The sequence below is a fragment of the Martes martes genome, assembly GCF_963455335.1.
Source record: "Martes martes genome assembly, contig: SUPER_18_unloc_1, whole genome shotgun sequence".
Classification (NCBI taxonomy): domain Eukaryota; kingdom Metazoa; phylum Chordata; class Mammalia; order Carnivora; family Mustelidae; genus Martes; species Martes martes.
In genome coordinates, this window is record NW_027666704.1 from 2,151,037 (window position 1) to 2,168,257 (window position 17,221).

The 17,221-nt window shown below is 44.9% G+C and overlaps 1 protein-coding gene across 1 annotated transcript in view; it reads right to left on the reverse strand.

Annotated features, from left to right (window-relative positions):
- OTOA (otoancorin) overlaps positions 1 to 17,221 on the reverse strand; it is a gene marked incomplete at its 5' end in the record, with an annotated part of 61,587 nt that overhangs the window by 42,842 nt on the left and 1,524 nt on the right. Inside the window, 6 exons of the mRNA XM_080831713.1 lie at positions 484 to 623; positions 2,720 to 2,820; positions 6,415 to 6,518; positions 9,560 to 9,795; positions 12,952 to 13,083; positions 16,107 to 16,194. Of these exons, the coding sequence (XP_080687839.1) occupies positions 484 to 623; positions 2,720 to 2,820; positions 6,415 to 6,518; positions 9,560 to 9,795; positions 12,952 to 13,083; positions 16,107 to 16,194 (801 nt within the window). The remainder of the gene's footprint in view (positions 1 to 483; positions 624 to 2,719; positions 2,821 to 6,414; positions 6,519 to 9,559; positions 9,796 to 12,951; positions 13,084 to 16,106; positions 16,195 to 17,221) is intronic.

The following is a 17,221-nucleotide window of genomic DNA, read 5'->3' on the forward strand; positions in this document are numbered from 1 at the left end:
CACAGCTCCCAGCCCTCCCCTGCAGGAAATCATTCCTGGAGTATCGTGTTACACACACTAAATGCTAGAGCTGACGTCATCTATGGTCCCCCACCCGAGAATCTGGACAACAAGAGGTTCACAAATATGGGCACCCAAAAGCTCTTTGCAATCCTCGACCCACCCTAATGGAAGCTACACATTGACCCTGGAATGGATAGAGTACGGAGTATTTAAGTTCTTCTCTTTCCATGCTCAGAGCTGGTTGCCTCAAATGCCTGGCACAGGAGAGGTTCAGAAAGTTCAGCCCACTTCATAACCCCTTCCAAGGGTGTTTTTTGGGGGAAATATCTCCCCTCACGTGCACAGAGACATGGAGGTATTTAAAGAGAAGGACCAGCCGCCTCCCTTCCCTCCCAGGGTCCTCTGCTGCTCCGAGGGAGCTGGTGCTTCGATCACATTTGGGGAAACAACTCAGAGGACCCAGAGCCCCTGCCCCCTTGCCTGTGGATGGTGGAGGTGTTCCTCATGTCAAAGCTGGAGGAGCTGATCCTCTCCAGAAACGCCTGGGCCAGTTCGGGCGTGATGTCATAAACCGTGTCCAGCTGCTTGGTGGCATTGTCATAGCTGATGAACAGCCCAATCTGGTGGACAAGGACAGGAAGCCCGGTGGGGAGGGCCGATGTGGCCCCAAGCAGCCCCGCCCTGGTGGTCCGAGCTGTGCCCCATCTCAGAGACTCAGAGATGCTCAGTTCCCCTTGTCACTAATTTCTCAATGCTTTGTAACAACTGTTTTGGCAGGGGTGCCTGGGTGGCTCAGTGGGTTAAAGCCTCTGCCTTTGGCTCAGGTCATGATCCCAGGGTCCTGGGATCAAGCCCCACACGGAGCCCCACATCGGGTTCTCTGCTCGGCAGGGAGCCTGCTTCTTCCTCTCTCTCTGCCTGCCTCTCTGCCTACTTGCGATTTCTGTCTATCAGATAAATAAATAAAATCTTTAGGAAAAAAAACTGTTTGGGCTTCCTCCTCAACCCAACACTTAGGAAAGTGTTCTATTTTAGTGTCTGAGCCATTGAACTCTTTGAAAGCTAATGTTTGCACATTTCTTTGTAGATTTGTTAAGTGGAGGTCAGAGACGGCGGTCCCCAAATGCTGCACTTTGGGGCATCGGGGTTTTTTTTAAGTAGATGAATGAGTTTACAAATGGGCCTTGGGTGATGAAAAAGAGTGTGTGCTCCCTTGGTAAGATACAAATATAGAGAAAGATAGAGATATATAGATTCAACTGTATTAAAGGATTATATTTAATAATAATAATACTGTATTGAACTGTGTTAAATGTACCATTCAGATTCTTTCTTCTCTTGTTCATTTTCCACCTAGGTGTCCAAGGATGTCAAGCCGCAGTCTCCTATCTTTCTACGCACTGTTATTCTGTGCTCATGAAGTTGTCTCTCTCTTGTGGATTCTACTCTTTGTCCCCATAAAATTCCCCCTTAGTGTTGGCATCCTGTGGCTTTAATTCCCTTGTTTACACCTTTAGAAAATGAAGAAAAGCTGCAAATGACCTCCTGACCTTAGAAATTCCTCCCCAGGGGTCCAGCTTCCTAACAATTTAATCTCCATCTAACTTCCAGAAGTTCACTCAGTATTGGGAGAGTGAAACTGAGGTTTAATCCACTTGATAACTGAGGATGATAAAACTGAAAGACGTTTGAAATAGTCTCAGCCTCCTAGGTAAAAAGAGGAACCTAGATAAGTCAACTGTATTTCAATTGAAAATTTTAAAAATTTTTGTTAAAAAGAAGAACCTGGGGGGGCCTGCACGGCTCAGTTGGTTAAGCGTCTGCCTTTGGCTCAGGTCATGATCCCAGGGTCCTGGGATCGAGTCCTGAATTGGGGTCCCTGCTCGGATAGGAGCCTGCTTCTCTCTCTGCCCCTCCCCCTCCACTTGTGCATGATCTCTCTCTGTCTGTCTGAAATAAATAAATAAAATCTTTAAAAAAGAAAAAGAACAACTTGGTTCTGCATCCGGTTTCACAATAAGAAGACATTGTTGGATCAACTTGCCCTTGAGCAAGCCAGTCTTGTGATACAAACACTTCTCTCACTGGCCAGAAGAAAGTCAAGACACACATGATAAAAACTAAAGGCAAGCCCCAAAGTCTTTATGAATGCCTCCCTGTTGGAAGCATGCTTTGGAGGCTGCATTCCAGTATCATGATGCTCAAGGAACTCTGGTGTCACTGGGTCAACATCAGGAGGACAGAGACAGGCTGACCCGTGAGTGAAAGTAACCTTAGTATTTGTACATTTCTCAACTATAGACTCTACTGTTAAAACCCAACCAGTGCTCATGCTGAAATGGCTATCCACAGGCGTAGTTATAAATAGAAGTCTCTAGTAATCCTTGGCCTTTCTTGAATACAAAAATACCCTAAAATGATTCTTGGTTCACAGCCAACATTTTCTTTATACCGTGTTTGTTCACACCAGCACTATCTTGGTCGTCTACAATTCTTGTTCTTTTCTTGGCTCGTCTACACTAAACACAATCTGATGACAGGCCACTTGAGGCCTCATCCCAAGAGTTTTCTTCAGAGATTCTAGATATATTGGCTGAGGTGGGTATCCAATTTTCCAGAGCACTTTGACTGGCTGGCTGAACACGAGAGGTTCAGAATACACCCTTCCCGGGATGGCTTGGAGATGGGGATGTGGAAATGTACATTTCCCACTTACTTCTACAGGACTGATTTTTGCAATTTCTTCAAATGATAGGTGAACCATATATCTGCCCAAAATCCATAAGTTTTCTGCGCTGACCCATGAAACAGAGTCATCTGCAAAAAAAATAAATAAATGGAGAAATGTATAAATAAATAAATAAATAAATGCCTCTGCCTGATATGTCATAGTCAAAAATATCTTTGACGTCAGGACCTCCTTCTTGTGTCCATTCATTTATTCAACAACCATTCATGGGCAGACTCTTACCTTTAAGACATTACACTAAACCTTGGCATTGTGTGGGTGGCATTTCGGGGAAAAGGAAGAAACAGGGAAGTGTTTACAGGGCACAGTGACTCCATCACCAAGAGCTGTTGCAAAAAGCCAGGGGCAATGACTCTCGTGCCCAGATGAGATGGTGAAGTCAGCTGCTGTGTGGGCTGGGTCACAAGAACAAGATGTGGGGCGCCTGGGCGGTTCAGTGGGTTAAAGCCTCTGCCTTCGGCTCAGGTCATGATCCCAGGGTCCTGGGATCGAGCCCCACATCGGGCTCTCTGCTCAGCAGGAAGCCTGCTTCCTCCTCTCTCTGCCTGCTTCTCTGCCTACTTGTGATCTCTGTCTGTCAAATGAATAAATAAAATCTTTAAAAAAATAAAATAAATTAAATTAAATAAAATTTTAAAAAAGAACAAGATGCCTCCCAGCCCAAGAGTCAGAACCATTGGGGTGAGCACAGGTCAACACCCTAGGACCCCCTAGATGACGTTTGACTTGGTTATTAGAAGGGCTGGTCCCAGAGGGCTAGAGAACTGGGCGGGTGGGGGCTGGGAGAGAACCACTCAATTCATCAGGAACCAAGCTGAGTTGTTAGAGTTAAATTAACTATAGAGCATAAACCGTATTTCGGCAGACCAAGGATCCGGAAGGCCGGGATATTTTTAACACCCAAAGTATTCCCAGTTACCTCGAGGAACTCCATGAAAAATAAAAAGCTTAAAGTCCAAGAAGAATTTGTTTTAATTCACTTTAGAATAATAACGAAACATAGCATAGAGGAATTTTAGAAGGAAAGCCTGTCTCTCATTAAATTCTGGCAATGAGGGCTCAGGAGGTCTAGAGGCTGAGCAGCTCTTCTCGGGGTTACGCACTGGGAGACGCAGATTTCTGGAGGCCGTAAATATGTGTCAGGCAGAGGGAAGTGTGCTACACACTGAAGGCATTGATTATTCTGTTGCTGAACGCTCCTTATACACAAATCTCAAAGCTTAATTCCAGGAAAAGGACTGATTGGCCCTCACTATGCTCCAATCTCACAGGCTTCCTTTAGTTTCCCCAGAACACTAAGCTCATTCCCACCCCAGGGCCTTTGTGCTTGCTGTTCCCCCGGCCTGCAACACCCTTCCCCCAGAGCCTCAGAGGACCCATTCCATTTCCCATTTTGGTCTCAATTCAAACTTTTGCAGAAGCCATGAACTTGGTTTTTATACTTCTACATGGTTGGAAGTAACATCAAAAGACGACGACTGTGGCATGTGACAATTATGAAATTCCAGTGTCGGGGCCAGTAAATAAGTCTCCATGGGACACAGCCACGCCTGCTCACCTATTGGCATTATCCTCTTTAGCACCAGGATAACAGCGTTGCCTCGTTGAGCCACACTATAGGCTCACAGAGCCTGAGACATCCACTCTGACCCTTTATAGAAAACGAGGGCCAGGGCGCCTGGGGGTCTCAGTGGGTTAAAGCCTCTGCCTTCAGCTCAGGTCATGATCCCAGGGTCCTGGGATCGAGCCCTGCATCGGGCTCTCTGCTCAACGGGAAGCCTGCTTCCCCCTCTCTCTCTCTGCCTGCCTCTCTGCCTACTTGTGGTCTCTGTCAAAAAAATAAATTAAAAAACAAAAAACAAACAAACAAAAAAAACGAGGGCCCAGCCCTGTTCTGGTCAAAAGCGCTAAGCCTTTCCATAGCATTTATGCATTTTATTTTATTTTCTTCATAGCACCTACTGGTCCCTGAGTCTCTGTGTGCCCCCCCTCTAATTTGCTGGTTTAAAACTTCTCTCCACCTACCCTCCCCCAATACAATAGGAGCTCTATCAGAGCAGAGACTTTGTCTTCCTTTCCTCTGTCTCTCCAGTAGCTGATGCACTGTAGGATTTGGCAAGTGTTTAACAAGTTTATTCTGGGGGCACCTGGGTGGCTCAGTGGGTTAAGGTCTGCCTTGGGCTCAGGTCATGATCCCAGGGTCTTGGGATCGAGCCCCACATCTGGGCTCTCTGCTCTGTGGGGAGCCTGCTTCCCCCTCTCACTTTCCTTCTGTGCTCTCTCTCTCTCTCTCCCAAATAAATACATAAAACCTCTAAAAAATAAATAAAATGTTTATTCCCTTTACACGACTCACATTAAAAACTCAACAAATTGAAGCCATCTGCGACACTGTCTGCATTGCTCCTCTACACATTCTTTCCTTTTTTTTTTTTTTTTTTTTTTTTGCAGTTGTAGTAAACCTAACATAAAGTTTACTAACTAACCATTTGTAAGTGGATGGTTCCATGGTATTAAGTACATTCACCTCGCTGTGCAACCATCAACACCATCCACCTCCAGAACATTTTCATCTCGCAAAACCAAAACAGTCTCCAAGAAACAGCAACTCCCCGATTCTCCTGCCTCCCAGCCCCTGGCAACCAGCCTTCCTCCTTTCTGGCTCCATGAATTTGACTCCTCTAATACACATCTGTAAAATAAATGAGTCTTGACCTATTTCTGCCTCGGCTGCCAGGAAACTTCGCACTAGATTTCTGTGCTTTATTGCCTAGATTTCCTTTTAAAAGTTTACCGCGTCCCACTTTAATCCAGATTTATGATACAGATTTTTTAACCTGAAACCTCACTCCAGAAAGTTCTCTTTGAATCCAGGATGCTGTCATTACTTACGTTCCACTTACAAACCAGGACAGCCCACTGATGTTAAGATGCACCGGCATCCTTATTTTGAAGACTTGAACGTGTGGAAAGTGTATGGATGGAATGGGGTTTGTGGTTTGAGGTTTTTTAAAAAGATTTTATTTATTTGAGGCACCTGGGTGGCTCAGTCGGTTAAGCATCTGTCGGTTAAGTACCTGTCTTTGACTCAGGGTCCATGATCTCAGGTTATGATCTCAGGGTCCTGGGATCAAGCATCTGTCTTTGGCTCAGGGTCCATGATCTGAGGTTATGATCTCAGGGTCCTGGGATCAAGTCCTGCATCGGGCTCCCTGCTTGTGGGGAGCCTGCTTCTCCCTCTCCCTTTGCTCCTCCCCACCACCCCCACTGGTACTCTCTCTAAAATAAATAAATAAAATCTTTTTTAAAAATACATTTTATTTATTTATTTGAGAGAGAGAAAACTAGAGTGAGAGAGAGCATGAGCCAGGGCAGAGGGAGAGGGAGACTACCCACTGAGCAGGGAGCCCAATGTAGGACTATATCCCAGGACCCTGGGATCATGACCTGAGCCAAAGGCAGACACTGAACCAACTGAATTATCCAGGCACCCCAGGGGTGTTTTATTCCATAAGCTACATCAAACCTTTTTCGGAAGGTGGGAAGGACAGGTAAAAATCAGAAATGGCAATGAAATCAAATTCCCATCTTCGGAGAGGAAGCACCACCTTTAAGGAGAGACACCCCCTGAAAAGTGACCCTACCTTGAAGGCCAGGCTCACCACTAGCGTTGGAGGACATCTGCAAAATCCCAGTCATCCAGGAGTAGAGAGCTCTCTGGGAATGAGCCGAGGTTTGGTCGTAGAGATCTTTGAACACTGCAGATCTAAATGACGAACACGGGTGTCACTTAAGGAACAAACAGCTGGAGGACTAGAGACAGGGTCAAAACAGCCAATGGACCCAAAGCTGTCCTGTGTTAAAAAGCCTTCCCCCTTCCTTGCTACATACAGCTATCGTCCCATTTCTCCTTTGTCCTTTACCTCTAAATACCTTCCAAAGAGTACTCTCCACTTCCTCTCTTCTTGGTCACTTATTTTTTTTTGTTTTGTTTTGTTTTATTTTTTACGATTTTTATTTATTTGAGAGAGAAAGCACGAGTCGGGGGGGAGGGGCAGAGGGAGAGGGAGAAGCAGGCTTCCTGCTGAGCACGGAGACCAATTCCGAGCTCAATCCCAACACCCTGGGAACATGACCTGAGCCGAAGGCAGACGCTTAACCATCTGAGCCACGTGTCCCTATTCTTCTTTTTTTTTTGTAACAGCTTTATGGAGATCTAATTCCCACACCATACAATTCACCCATTGAAAATGTACCATTCAGTGGTGTTCCCAGAGTTGTACAACCATCACCACATTCAATTTTCAAACACTTGAAACATCTCAAAAAGAAACACCATACACTTTACCTACCACCCCCCACCTACTAGTCACCCCAACCTCTAGAAACTATTGATTTACTTTCTGTCTCCATAGATTTGCCTCTTCCGGACATTGCAGATAAATGGAAGCGTGCGATATGTCATCTTTGTGACTGGCTTCTCTCACTTGGCATGATGTCTCCAATGATCACGCATGCTGGACAAGGCATCAGCACCTCATTCGCTGCCTTTTCAGAGCCGAATACTATTGCATGGCCTGTACCCACCACATTTTGTTTATCTATCCCCCAGTTGATGGACCTCTGGGTGGTTTCCACCTTTGGCTTATTATGAATAATGCTGCTATAAACATTCATGTGCCAGTTTTTGTGCAGACAGACATTTTCATTTCTCTTGGGTAGACACCCAGGAGCAGAATTGCTGGGTTAGAATGACCACTCTGCCCTTGGCCTTTGGAGGAACTGCCAGATTGTTGTCCAATTTCACAATTTCACATTCTCACCACATGAGGGTGGCTGATTTCTCCATATCCTCCCCAACCCTGATTAGTATCTAACATTCTGGGTTTGGGTTTTTTTTTTTAAGTTTTAGTTTTAAATTTCAGTTAGCTAATGTACAGTGTAATATTAGCTTCAAGTGTACAATATAGTGATTCAACAATTCCATACACCACCCGGTGCTCATCACAAGGGCATGCCTTAATCCCCATCACCTATTTAACCCATCCCCTGTCCACCTCCCCTCTGGTAACCATCAGTTTGTTCTCTGCAGAGAGTCTGTTTCAAATTAAAAAAAAAAAAAAAAAAAAAAAAAGAGTCTGTTTCTTGGTTTGCCTCTCTCTCTCTCTCTATTTTTTTAAAGATTTTTTATTTATTTATTAGAGAGAGAGAGAGAGAGAGCACAGGCAGACAGAGTGGCAGGCAGAGGCAGAGGGCGAAGCAGGCTCCCTGCCGAGCAAGGAGCCCAATGTGGGACTTGATCCCAGGACGCTGGGATCATGACCTGAGCCAAAGGCAGCCGCTTAACCAACTGAGCCACCCAGGCGTCCCTGCCTCTCTCTTTTTACCCTTTTCTCATTTGTTTTGTTTCTTAAATTCCACATATTAGTGAAATCATATGGTATTTGTCTTTCTCTGCCTGATTTATTTCACTTAGTGTCATACTCTCCAGTTCCAGCCATGTCATTGCAAATGGTGACATTTCATTCCTTTTATGGCTGAGTACTATCTGTGATGTGTATATGATCTCACCTTCTTTATCCACTCACCCATCGATGGGCACTTCGGTAGTTTCTACAATTTGGCTATTGTAGACACAGCTGCTATCAACGTTCGGATGCATGTTTCTCCTCAAATTAGCACTTTTGTATCCTTTGGGTAAATACTTAGCAGTGCAATCCTGGGTCATAGGGTAGCTCTATTTTTAACTTTTTGAGGAACCTCCATGTTGTTTTCCAGAGTAGCTGCACCAGCTTGCATTCCCACCCACAGTGTAGGAGGGTTCCCCTTTCTCTGCATTCTCGCCAACATCTGTGGTTTCCTGACTTGTTAGTTTTAGCCATTCTGACTGGTGTGAGGTGGTATCTCATTGTGGTTTTGATTCACATTTCCCTGATGCTGAGTGATGTGGAGCACCTTCCCATGTGTCTATTATCTGTATGTCTTCTTTGGAAAAAATATCTATTCATGTCCTCTGCCCATTTTTTAATTGGATTATTTGGTTTGGGGGTGTTGAGTTTTAAAAGTTCTTCATATATTTTGGATACTAACCCTTTATCAGATAGGTCATTTGCAAATATTTATCTGACATTTTGATTATAGACACACCACTGGGTATGAAGTGTCTTGGTCACCTTTAACCACTATGGCCTGGGACCCTTCCCACCACACCTCTCCTCGTGGCCCCAGTCACCAAATGGCCTCATTGTTGCCATATGCAGCAGTCCCACTTAGTCCAAATATGACTTGACCTTACAGTAATGATTTGAAAGTTACTTTTTAAATGTTAATTAAAAAGAATGAGTCATGGGGCTCCTGGGTGACTCAGTCAGTTAAGCATCTGCTTTCAGCTGGAGTCATGATCCCAGGGTTCTGGGACTGAGCACTGCATCAGGCTCCCTGCTCAGTGGGGAGACTGTTTCTCCCTCTCCTGTTCCCCATGCTTGTGCTTTCTCTCTCTCTCTCTCTCAAATAAATAAATAAAATCTTTTAAAAATAAATAAATAAAAATAATGAGTCACTATAAAGAAAAAAAAAAGTAAAGAATAGTACCAGTCGTGTATAGATATGGCAAAAATTGTGAGGATGGTACCAGAATGACCGACATTTGGGCAGCACCATTTTAATCAAACCATTTCTAAACTCCACAGATGTTAAGCTCTGCGTCAGGTCTCACATGTTAACCTGCTCCCCTTGCTTTCTCCCCTCTGCCGTGTATTACTTCTAAGAAATGGGGAATGGGGCTCATGAGCTGGGGGAAATGCTCACAGGTTCTTGAAAGCGTCCTCACGCAGGTCCCGGGGGAGCTTCTCTGTGATTTCTGGCTGCAGAAGGCTGCCCGAGGAGCCCCTCAGCACCCTGCCCAGGATCTCCACACACTCCAGGGAGTTCAGCACCTGGAAACACCTCTCCAGTGTGATGAGAAACAGGCTGCGGTTCACACCAGGGCTCTGCAAGGCTTGTTTCCGGATCTCTCCCAAGTCAATAACAATGTCTTCCAGCTCCTGAAGTAAAAAAGAAGGTAGGGTTGTCTTGTGAGAGGCCTCTAGATTTGGAAACCCTGGGAGGAACCACACTTAGCAGTGGGGACATTCAGTTTAACACCATGCTGCCCTGTAAAACCTTCTAAAACTTTCCATTTATTACAGAACCAAGTTGAGGCTTTCACGGGCCTCTCCCACACTAGGCAACTTCTCAGTCTTCAAGTTTACCACATGACTCACACCTCAGGTGCATGCTTGAGCTGGAATTCCCTCCTCACCTCCTTCCTCTAGTGAAATCCAGCTCATCCCTCATGGATAAGCTCAACTGTCTTTAGCCTCTTGGTGAAGTCTTCTCAAATGCTCTCCTACCTTGGTCAAATCAAATTCTCCCTCCACTAAGTGCTCCCAAGAGCACCTTGAGCCAAACTCCACGATGCATTAGAGATGCTTATGGGCCTGTCTTTCCTCCTTGCCAATGGTTCTCAACCCTGACTGCCCACCAGAATCACTGGGGAGCGTCCCAGTGCCACCACACAGAGTCTGATGTAACTGCCCTTCAGTGGACCCCAGGCAGGTGACTGTGGTGTGCAGCAGGGGTTGAGCCGGAAAAGTCCTTGATGCCCAAGCCATATGCCTTAGTGGAATGCCTGGAATCCAGAAAATATTGAGAAAGCCTGTTAGGATGAATGAATGAAGGAATGAATAAACAAACGAACAGACAAATGATTCTTTTGAACCACAGAACTACCAGGAATGCTGACAAGGCTTAGTCATAATTTGATTGGCACCTCAGTCTTTCACCCAGCACAGCCTGCAAACATAGTAACCATCACTGACCTAGCAAGGACCACACACTCAACAAAGGTTATACTATGCTGTTATTATCTCAAGATCACAGGTGATGAAAACAAAAGATAGAATAAGCCACCTGCCCAGACTTACACAGAGCTAGGATCTGAAACAGGTGCATCTGTATCCAAGCCCACATTTCTAACCATGACCGAGCATTTCCTAACTTCAGTCATTTACTCTCAGAGCTAAACAGGGTTGTGGTTAAGAATGAAGCGAGGAGGGTGCCTGCGTGGCTCAGTTGGCTGGGCAACTGCCTTTGGCTCAGATCATGATCCTGGAGTCCCAGGATCGAGTCCCACATCGGGCTCCCTGCTCGGCGGGGAGTCTGCTTGTCCCGCTGACCTCTCTCCTCTCATGCTCTGTCTCTCTCTCAAATAAATAAATAAATAAATTCTTAAAAACAAACAAACAATGCAGCTAGGAGTTCTGCAGCAGAGGTCTGTGGATAGAATTTAGGGCATCTGTGAACACTGGAGGAAACTGCTACCTTCCTTTTACTGCCACAGAACTCACTTCCAGCATTTCCTTCAGGAATGAATAGTAGAAAATAAGCCACCAAGGCACCAGCAGGACCTTGGAGTTATCATTGGCAGAAATCAGACACTTTCATAACACATTACAGTTGTCACAGATATCTTGAAATCTCCTTTATAATCCATACCTCCTCAAAATTACAGAAGCTATTTGACTCACAGCTAAATCTTGTTATTGGATGTAGGAAGCACATCAATCACTATACTCCCAATGCATCTGTTTTATATATTTTGATAAATGTCTTTCAATAGAATTGGCTTCTTTTATAATCCTCCATGTTTTATTTTATAGATTTTTCACAAGTTATTCTGAGAAGAGGCCAATGGGCTTCACGAGATACCAGAAGGACTCACAGCTAGAGTCGGGAGCCCAGGTTCCAAACTCATACCTGCCATTCTCGAGCTGCATGATGCAAGGTCATCCATTCAACCTCTCCAAGCCATTTCCCTACCTGAACATTGAAATGCCGATATTATTATTGTCCTTATCTCAGAAGTCCTGGAAAGGATTCAATCGGTCCATGCATGTTAAACCCTTAATACAGTGTTGGCAAACTATGATTCACAGACCATATCTGACCCAGTGCCCGTTTTTGTGAATAAAGTTTTATTGGAACATATCCATACCCCTTCATTTACCTGCCACCTATGTTTGCTTTCCTGCTACAAGAGCAGAGTTGAGTAGTTGTGACAGAGAACACATGGCCTGCAAAGCCTAAAATATTTAGTATCAGGTCCTTTACAGAAATGGCTTGCTGACCGTTCCCTTAGAATAACACCTGATACATAGCAAACCCTCAATAAACATTAACCAATATCATTTTCACAGACCAGCATCCTCGTTTTTGCCATATCTCTGCACTATCTTTACTGTTATTTACTTCATATGTTTTTATTTATTTTTTTAAATTTATTTATTTATTTGACAGATAGAGATTACAAGTAGGCAGAGAGGCAGGCGGGGGGGGGGGGGTAGCAGGCTCCTGGCCGAGCAGAGAGACCAATGCAGGGCTCGATCCCAGGACACCAGGATCTCGACCTGAGCAGAAGGCAGAGGCTTTAACCCACTGAGCCACCCAGACGCCCCTCATTTGTTTTTATTTAAACCGACTTTTTTTTTTTTTAACTTAAGTTCATTTCAAAGGGAAACATCACATCTCTACCAAATTCACAGGTTGGATATATCCATTTTATTTGAATAACAGACATTAAAGTAAGTCTGTGACTATTAAAATATTTACATGGTTCAACTCCTTCTAGGAAACACTGTTCCCCACATTAAAGTGTCTCTAAACCTCACTGTTCTGGGTCTCAAGGTTTTTCTGGGTCTCACAGACCTTGCTTTGTGATGCTCTTTGATCATCAACTTTGTTTTGGGCAAATTTGTCTATTTCTGTTTTGGTTTTTGGTTTTGTTTTGTTTTTTTCCTACCCCCAGACTGTAAACTCCTTGAGGGCCGGGGTAGACTTTCATCCTTGAACCCAGTGCCCACTGATGCACTGTAATCACCCATGGATGTTTACTGGGCCAAACCATTAGAAGCTCCTCAGTACCCCCTCATCTCCTAGTTCCTATAAGAATATATCCCGTAAGGCTCTTCACTTGAACTTTGGTAAAAGTAAGTGAGAAAACCAAGGTCTGCAAACTCCGGGGGTGGGGGGGGGGGGCTGTGAAGGAAGAAGATGGGAGGAAAACATAAAGAAGACCTGAGTCAGGCTCAGTTGGATTCAACTCAACAAATACCAACTGGCCCAGGATTTCCCCTACTCCCCGAGGGCCAAGAACGCCTCACCAAGAGGTCCTTCTTGTCTTCTAAGAGGCACTTCATGGCGGTGCAGAAGCGCTGAGCGTCTGTTTCCCTCAGGTCTTCTAGCAGCTTCTGGGGCTGGTACAGGCGCTGCTCCAGGTGGTTTTCCATCGCTGCCTGGTTATGGGGTGTTGAGAAGAGTCAGTGAGGACAGGGCAGGAGCACGTGGTCAGCACCATGGCCAGCAGCCCTGCCAGGCCACCTACTTCCTGCAGAGCCCACCCACTGGCAGCTAGCGGATGTGTTTGGTTTGGCTGGCTCCAAAATTTTTCATGAGCTGCCAACATTTCAAAGTCAGGGGATTCCCCACAAAAATCCAGACTTCCAAGTTCTCTTGGAAAACAAAGATTTGGCAACACTAGGCATATCCGCTTCCTGGTGATAATAGTGGGCCGAGGGGCAGCTGTTCCCTGTAATTACACTCCTGTTCACTGCCCACCCAGCCAGCCCATTTGGTTCCTATAGTCGATTGGGATTTCAAGTCCAGAACAGTTGGCCTCTGTCCAGGGAGTTTACCACCCCCAGGCTGGCACTGCTCAAACCCTCTCCCACGCCCCAAGCTACCAGCATAAAAGCAAAATTCAGGCAGCACGAACAAACTTCCTCTTGGCATCCCCTCAGAAGTGAGGAGGAGAGGACAGCAGCCTCTCCTAAAAGAGATTACCTCTGCTGTCTGGGGGATTATTTTCTAAATCTCTGTTAAATAAAGGTGCTCTAGAAAGGCAGCATACTGTGATGGCATGGGCAAAAGGTGGGCTCTAGAACCAGACAACCCACAGGAATGTCCCCACATTGCCACCGACTAGCTGTGTGGCCTGGGACAAGTTACTTAACTAGGATTGGTAGATAAAACACGGGATGCCCAGTTAAACTGGAATTGCAGTTAAATGGTGAATAATTTTTCAGCATTTTAAGTATGTCCCAAATATTGCATGGAACATACACTAAAAAAATCATTTACTGTTCATCTACAAATCAAATTTAACTGGGAACACTGTATTTTTTTTTAAGCAACCTCTACACTCAATGTAGAACTCAAATGTACAACCCCAAGATCCAGAGTCACACATTCCACCAACTAGTCAGCCCAGCGCCCCAAGAACACTGTACTTCTATTTGCTAAATGGGCAACACAACTCTGGGAGCCTCTGTTTTCTCAACTGAAAAGTAGACACAGTAGAGACTTACGATGTAGGATTGTTGTGAGGGTGAAATGAGTGTGTGTAAAGTGTTTTCAGTTGTGCCCAGCACACAGTAAGTGGTCGGTAAGTGCCACCCCTCATTCCCTATCTTGAATGAGTTGCATAATGATTTGCTTAGTGATTCTCCCTAGTAATGAGACCGCCTTCTTCTCCTCTGAGTCTCCAGTGTCTAGAACAATGCCTCACAGAGATTAGAGGTTAGATAAGTAGACACTGAATGAATAAACAAATTTATCCACAGGAAGAGAGAGAAGAAAGCTACTATTCAGGCTAAAATATATACATTTCAATGAGAAAACTTACTGCTGGAGAGAGAAAGGGCAGGCATTCCTTGCCTTTAGGTGGCCACAGACTGATGAACAGAAGAAAGAAAGTCAGTGCCTTGAGGCCAACAGCCACCTCCAGCTAGTGGGTGTCCTAGGAAAGGGTTAGCAACCAACTCTCCGAATGTAGCTCTCATGAGAATGCTGGTTGATATTTTCATTTGCATGATAAAGTAAAAAACTGAGACAATAAAGATATCAGGACTTCATTTATTCTGATGTCAGAACTTCATTCGTCAATGACAATGACTTCTTTGCTGAATCAGATAGTTTTTATTTTATTATTTTTTAAGATTTTATTTAATTATTTGAGAGAGAGAGAGAGAGATATCACAAGTAGGCAGAGCAGCAGGCGGGGGGGGGGGGGGGTCGCGGAAGCAGGCTCCCTGCTGAGCAGAGAGCTTGATGCAGGGTTCTATCCCAGGACCCTGAGACCATGAACTGAGTCTAAGGCAGAGGCTTAACCCACTGAGCCACCCAGGTGCCCCTGAATCAGATAGTTTTTAAATACTGAAAGAATATTCCCTCAATTTTCTGTGCTATTCACAGTATAATGGTAAAGACACGACATGTCACCCTGGGCTGATGATTGTGCTGAAGAGGCACATGCTGTCCACTCTGCCACTACTGCTCAGCATGCCCTACTGCTCCACAAATATCCTTGCCATCTATTACCATGCCTCTGCTACCGTTTTTCTTACAGTAGAATTAAAAGGGAAGAAAAATATTTCTTGGACCCATAATTAAGAGACTGATCATTACACCCAAACAGCCAGCCTCCTGTAATTCCGTTTAGCAACAGAATCCCACAAGTTTTAGCAGAGTAAGGAGCTTCTGAGAAGGACTTCTTTCTTACTTCTGTGCAGTGACATGTGAATGTGGAATATGAGCAGGAGGAAGGGTGCAACTTGCAGGTTACGTCCTTAAAGAGAAGGTGCTCACCCTTCACTTCCTCTTTCCCACCACCCCCTCTCTTGGGCTGGAGAATGGATGTGCTCTCTCAATCACGTGGGCAGCAAGTCCCTGAGGATGACAAAGCAACCAGATCAAAGGAAGCTGGGCCCCTGGACAGTCTTTTAAAAGAGAGCTCCCTCCTGGGTGGCTCCCTTCTGCTCGGGTCATGATTCCAGGGTCGTGGGATCAAGCCCCGCATCGGGCTCTCTGCTCAGCGGGGAGCCTGCTTCCCTTCCTCTCTCTCTGCCTGCCTGTCTGCCTAATTGTGATCTCTGTCAAATAAATAAATAAAATCTTTAAAAAGAAATTTTAAAAAAGAGAGAAAGAGAGAGAGCTCCCTCTCTTTTCTGGACTTCCCACTGAACTCTGAACTATAACATGAGATAGAAATAAACTACATTGTTTGTGCTGTTGGAATTTGGGGTCTCTTTGTTACAGCAGCTCAGCCTGTCTCAACCAAGTCTCCATCAAAGGTAGAAAGGAGGAAAAACACAAAAAAGCTTGTATCATGTTTCAGAACAACTGGACAGAACACGTTTCTTCGTGGAAGTGAAAACTAGCTCATATCTAGTCCACTTCCCCATCCTACCTGGCCCCTGAGTTTACAACCCCTGGGTGCTAAGAGGGGATTATATGATAGGGATGAGTCTCAGGTACACACCTGCAGGCTGGGGATGGTGAAGGCAACATTCCGTGAATTCAGATAGGCCAGGACTCTGTGGGACAGGTCTGCTGTCCACCCGTGCGAGCTTCAGTTGAAGACAGGAGAAGGTCACGATGACAGGTTCCCCTATGATGAGTAGTTCCCCTACTTGCCAAGTGGCCAGAAGACCAGAATTCAGACAGCATGTGGGGAATGGGCCGGGGATGCTAGAAACTTTGTGTTTGGAGGAGGTAGGACATTTGTTAATCTGGCACAGTGGTGGGGGAGTTTCCAAATCTAAGAATCTTCGTGAATACCATTCTCTCAAAGACAATTATCAGTCACGAGCTGTGTGCAATATTCTAATTCCCATAAAAATCCACTTGGATTAAGTACAATCCAAAAAGACTGACTTGGAAAGATGTCATTACCATATTAAATTTAAAAAGCAGATACAGTGTATACCACAAGAGGCTAGAATAGCATAGTTAAGAGTGTGAGCTCAAAACGCAGATTTGAATCCTGGCTCTGCCACTTAATTGTGTGGCCTTAGGCAATTTACTGAATTTTCCTGTGCCTCAGTTTCCCTTTCTATGTACTATAGCTAAAATTGTGAAGATTGTTTGTTCACACACGTAAAGTGCTTAGAGCGGTACCCAGCCACATAGAAAACACACAATTTCATTCAGAACAACCAAAAACTGGAAATGACCCCAATGTCCAACAACAAGTAAAAGGTTAAACAAACATGGTACAACCATGGGAGTTGGGGGAAACTGGACAGGGAGATGAACCATGAGAGACTACAGACTCTGAAAAACAATCTGAGGGTTATGAAGGGGAGGAGGGTGGGAGGTTGGGTGAGCCTGGTTGTGGGTATTATGGACGGCACGGATTGCATGGAGCACTGGGTGTGGTGCATAAACAATGATTTCTGGTACACTGAAAAGAAATTTAAAAAATAAAAAATTTAAAACAAAAACAAAAAACAAAAAAAAAACCCAAACATGGTACACCCATTCAATGGAATGGATATCCATCAAAAATGTATCAATAAAACATCAATACAAAAGGAATGAGTGGGACCTCAGCTTCCAGCTACGATGGAGTAATTGGGCGCAGATAAATCCTCC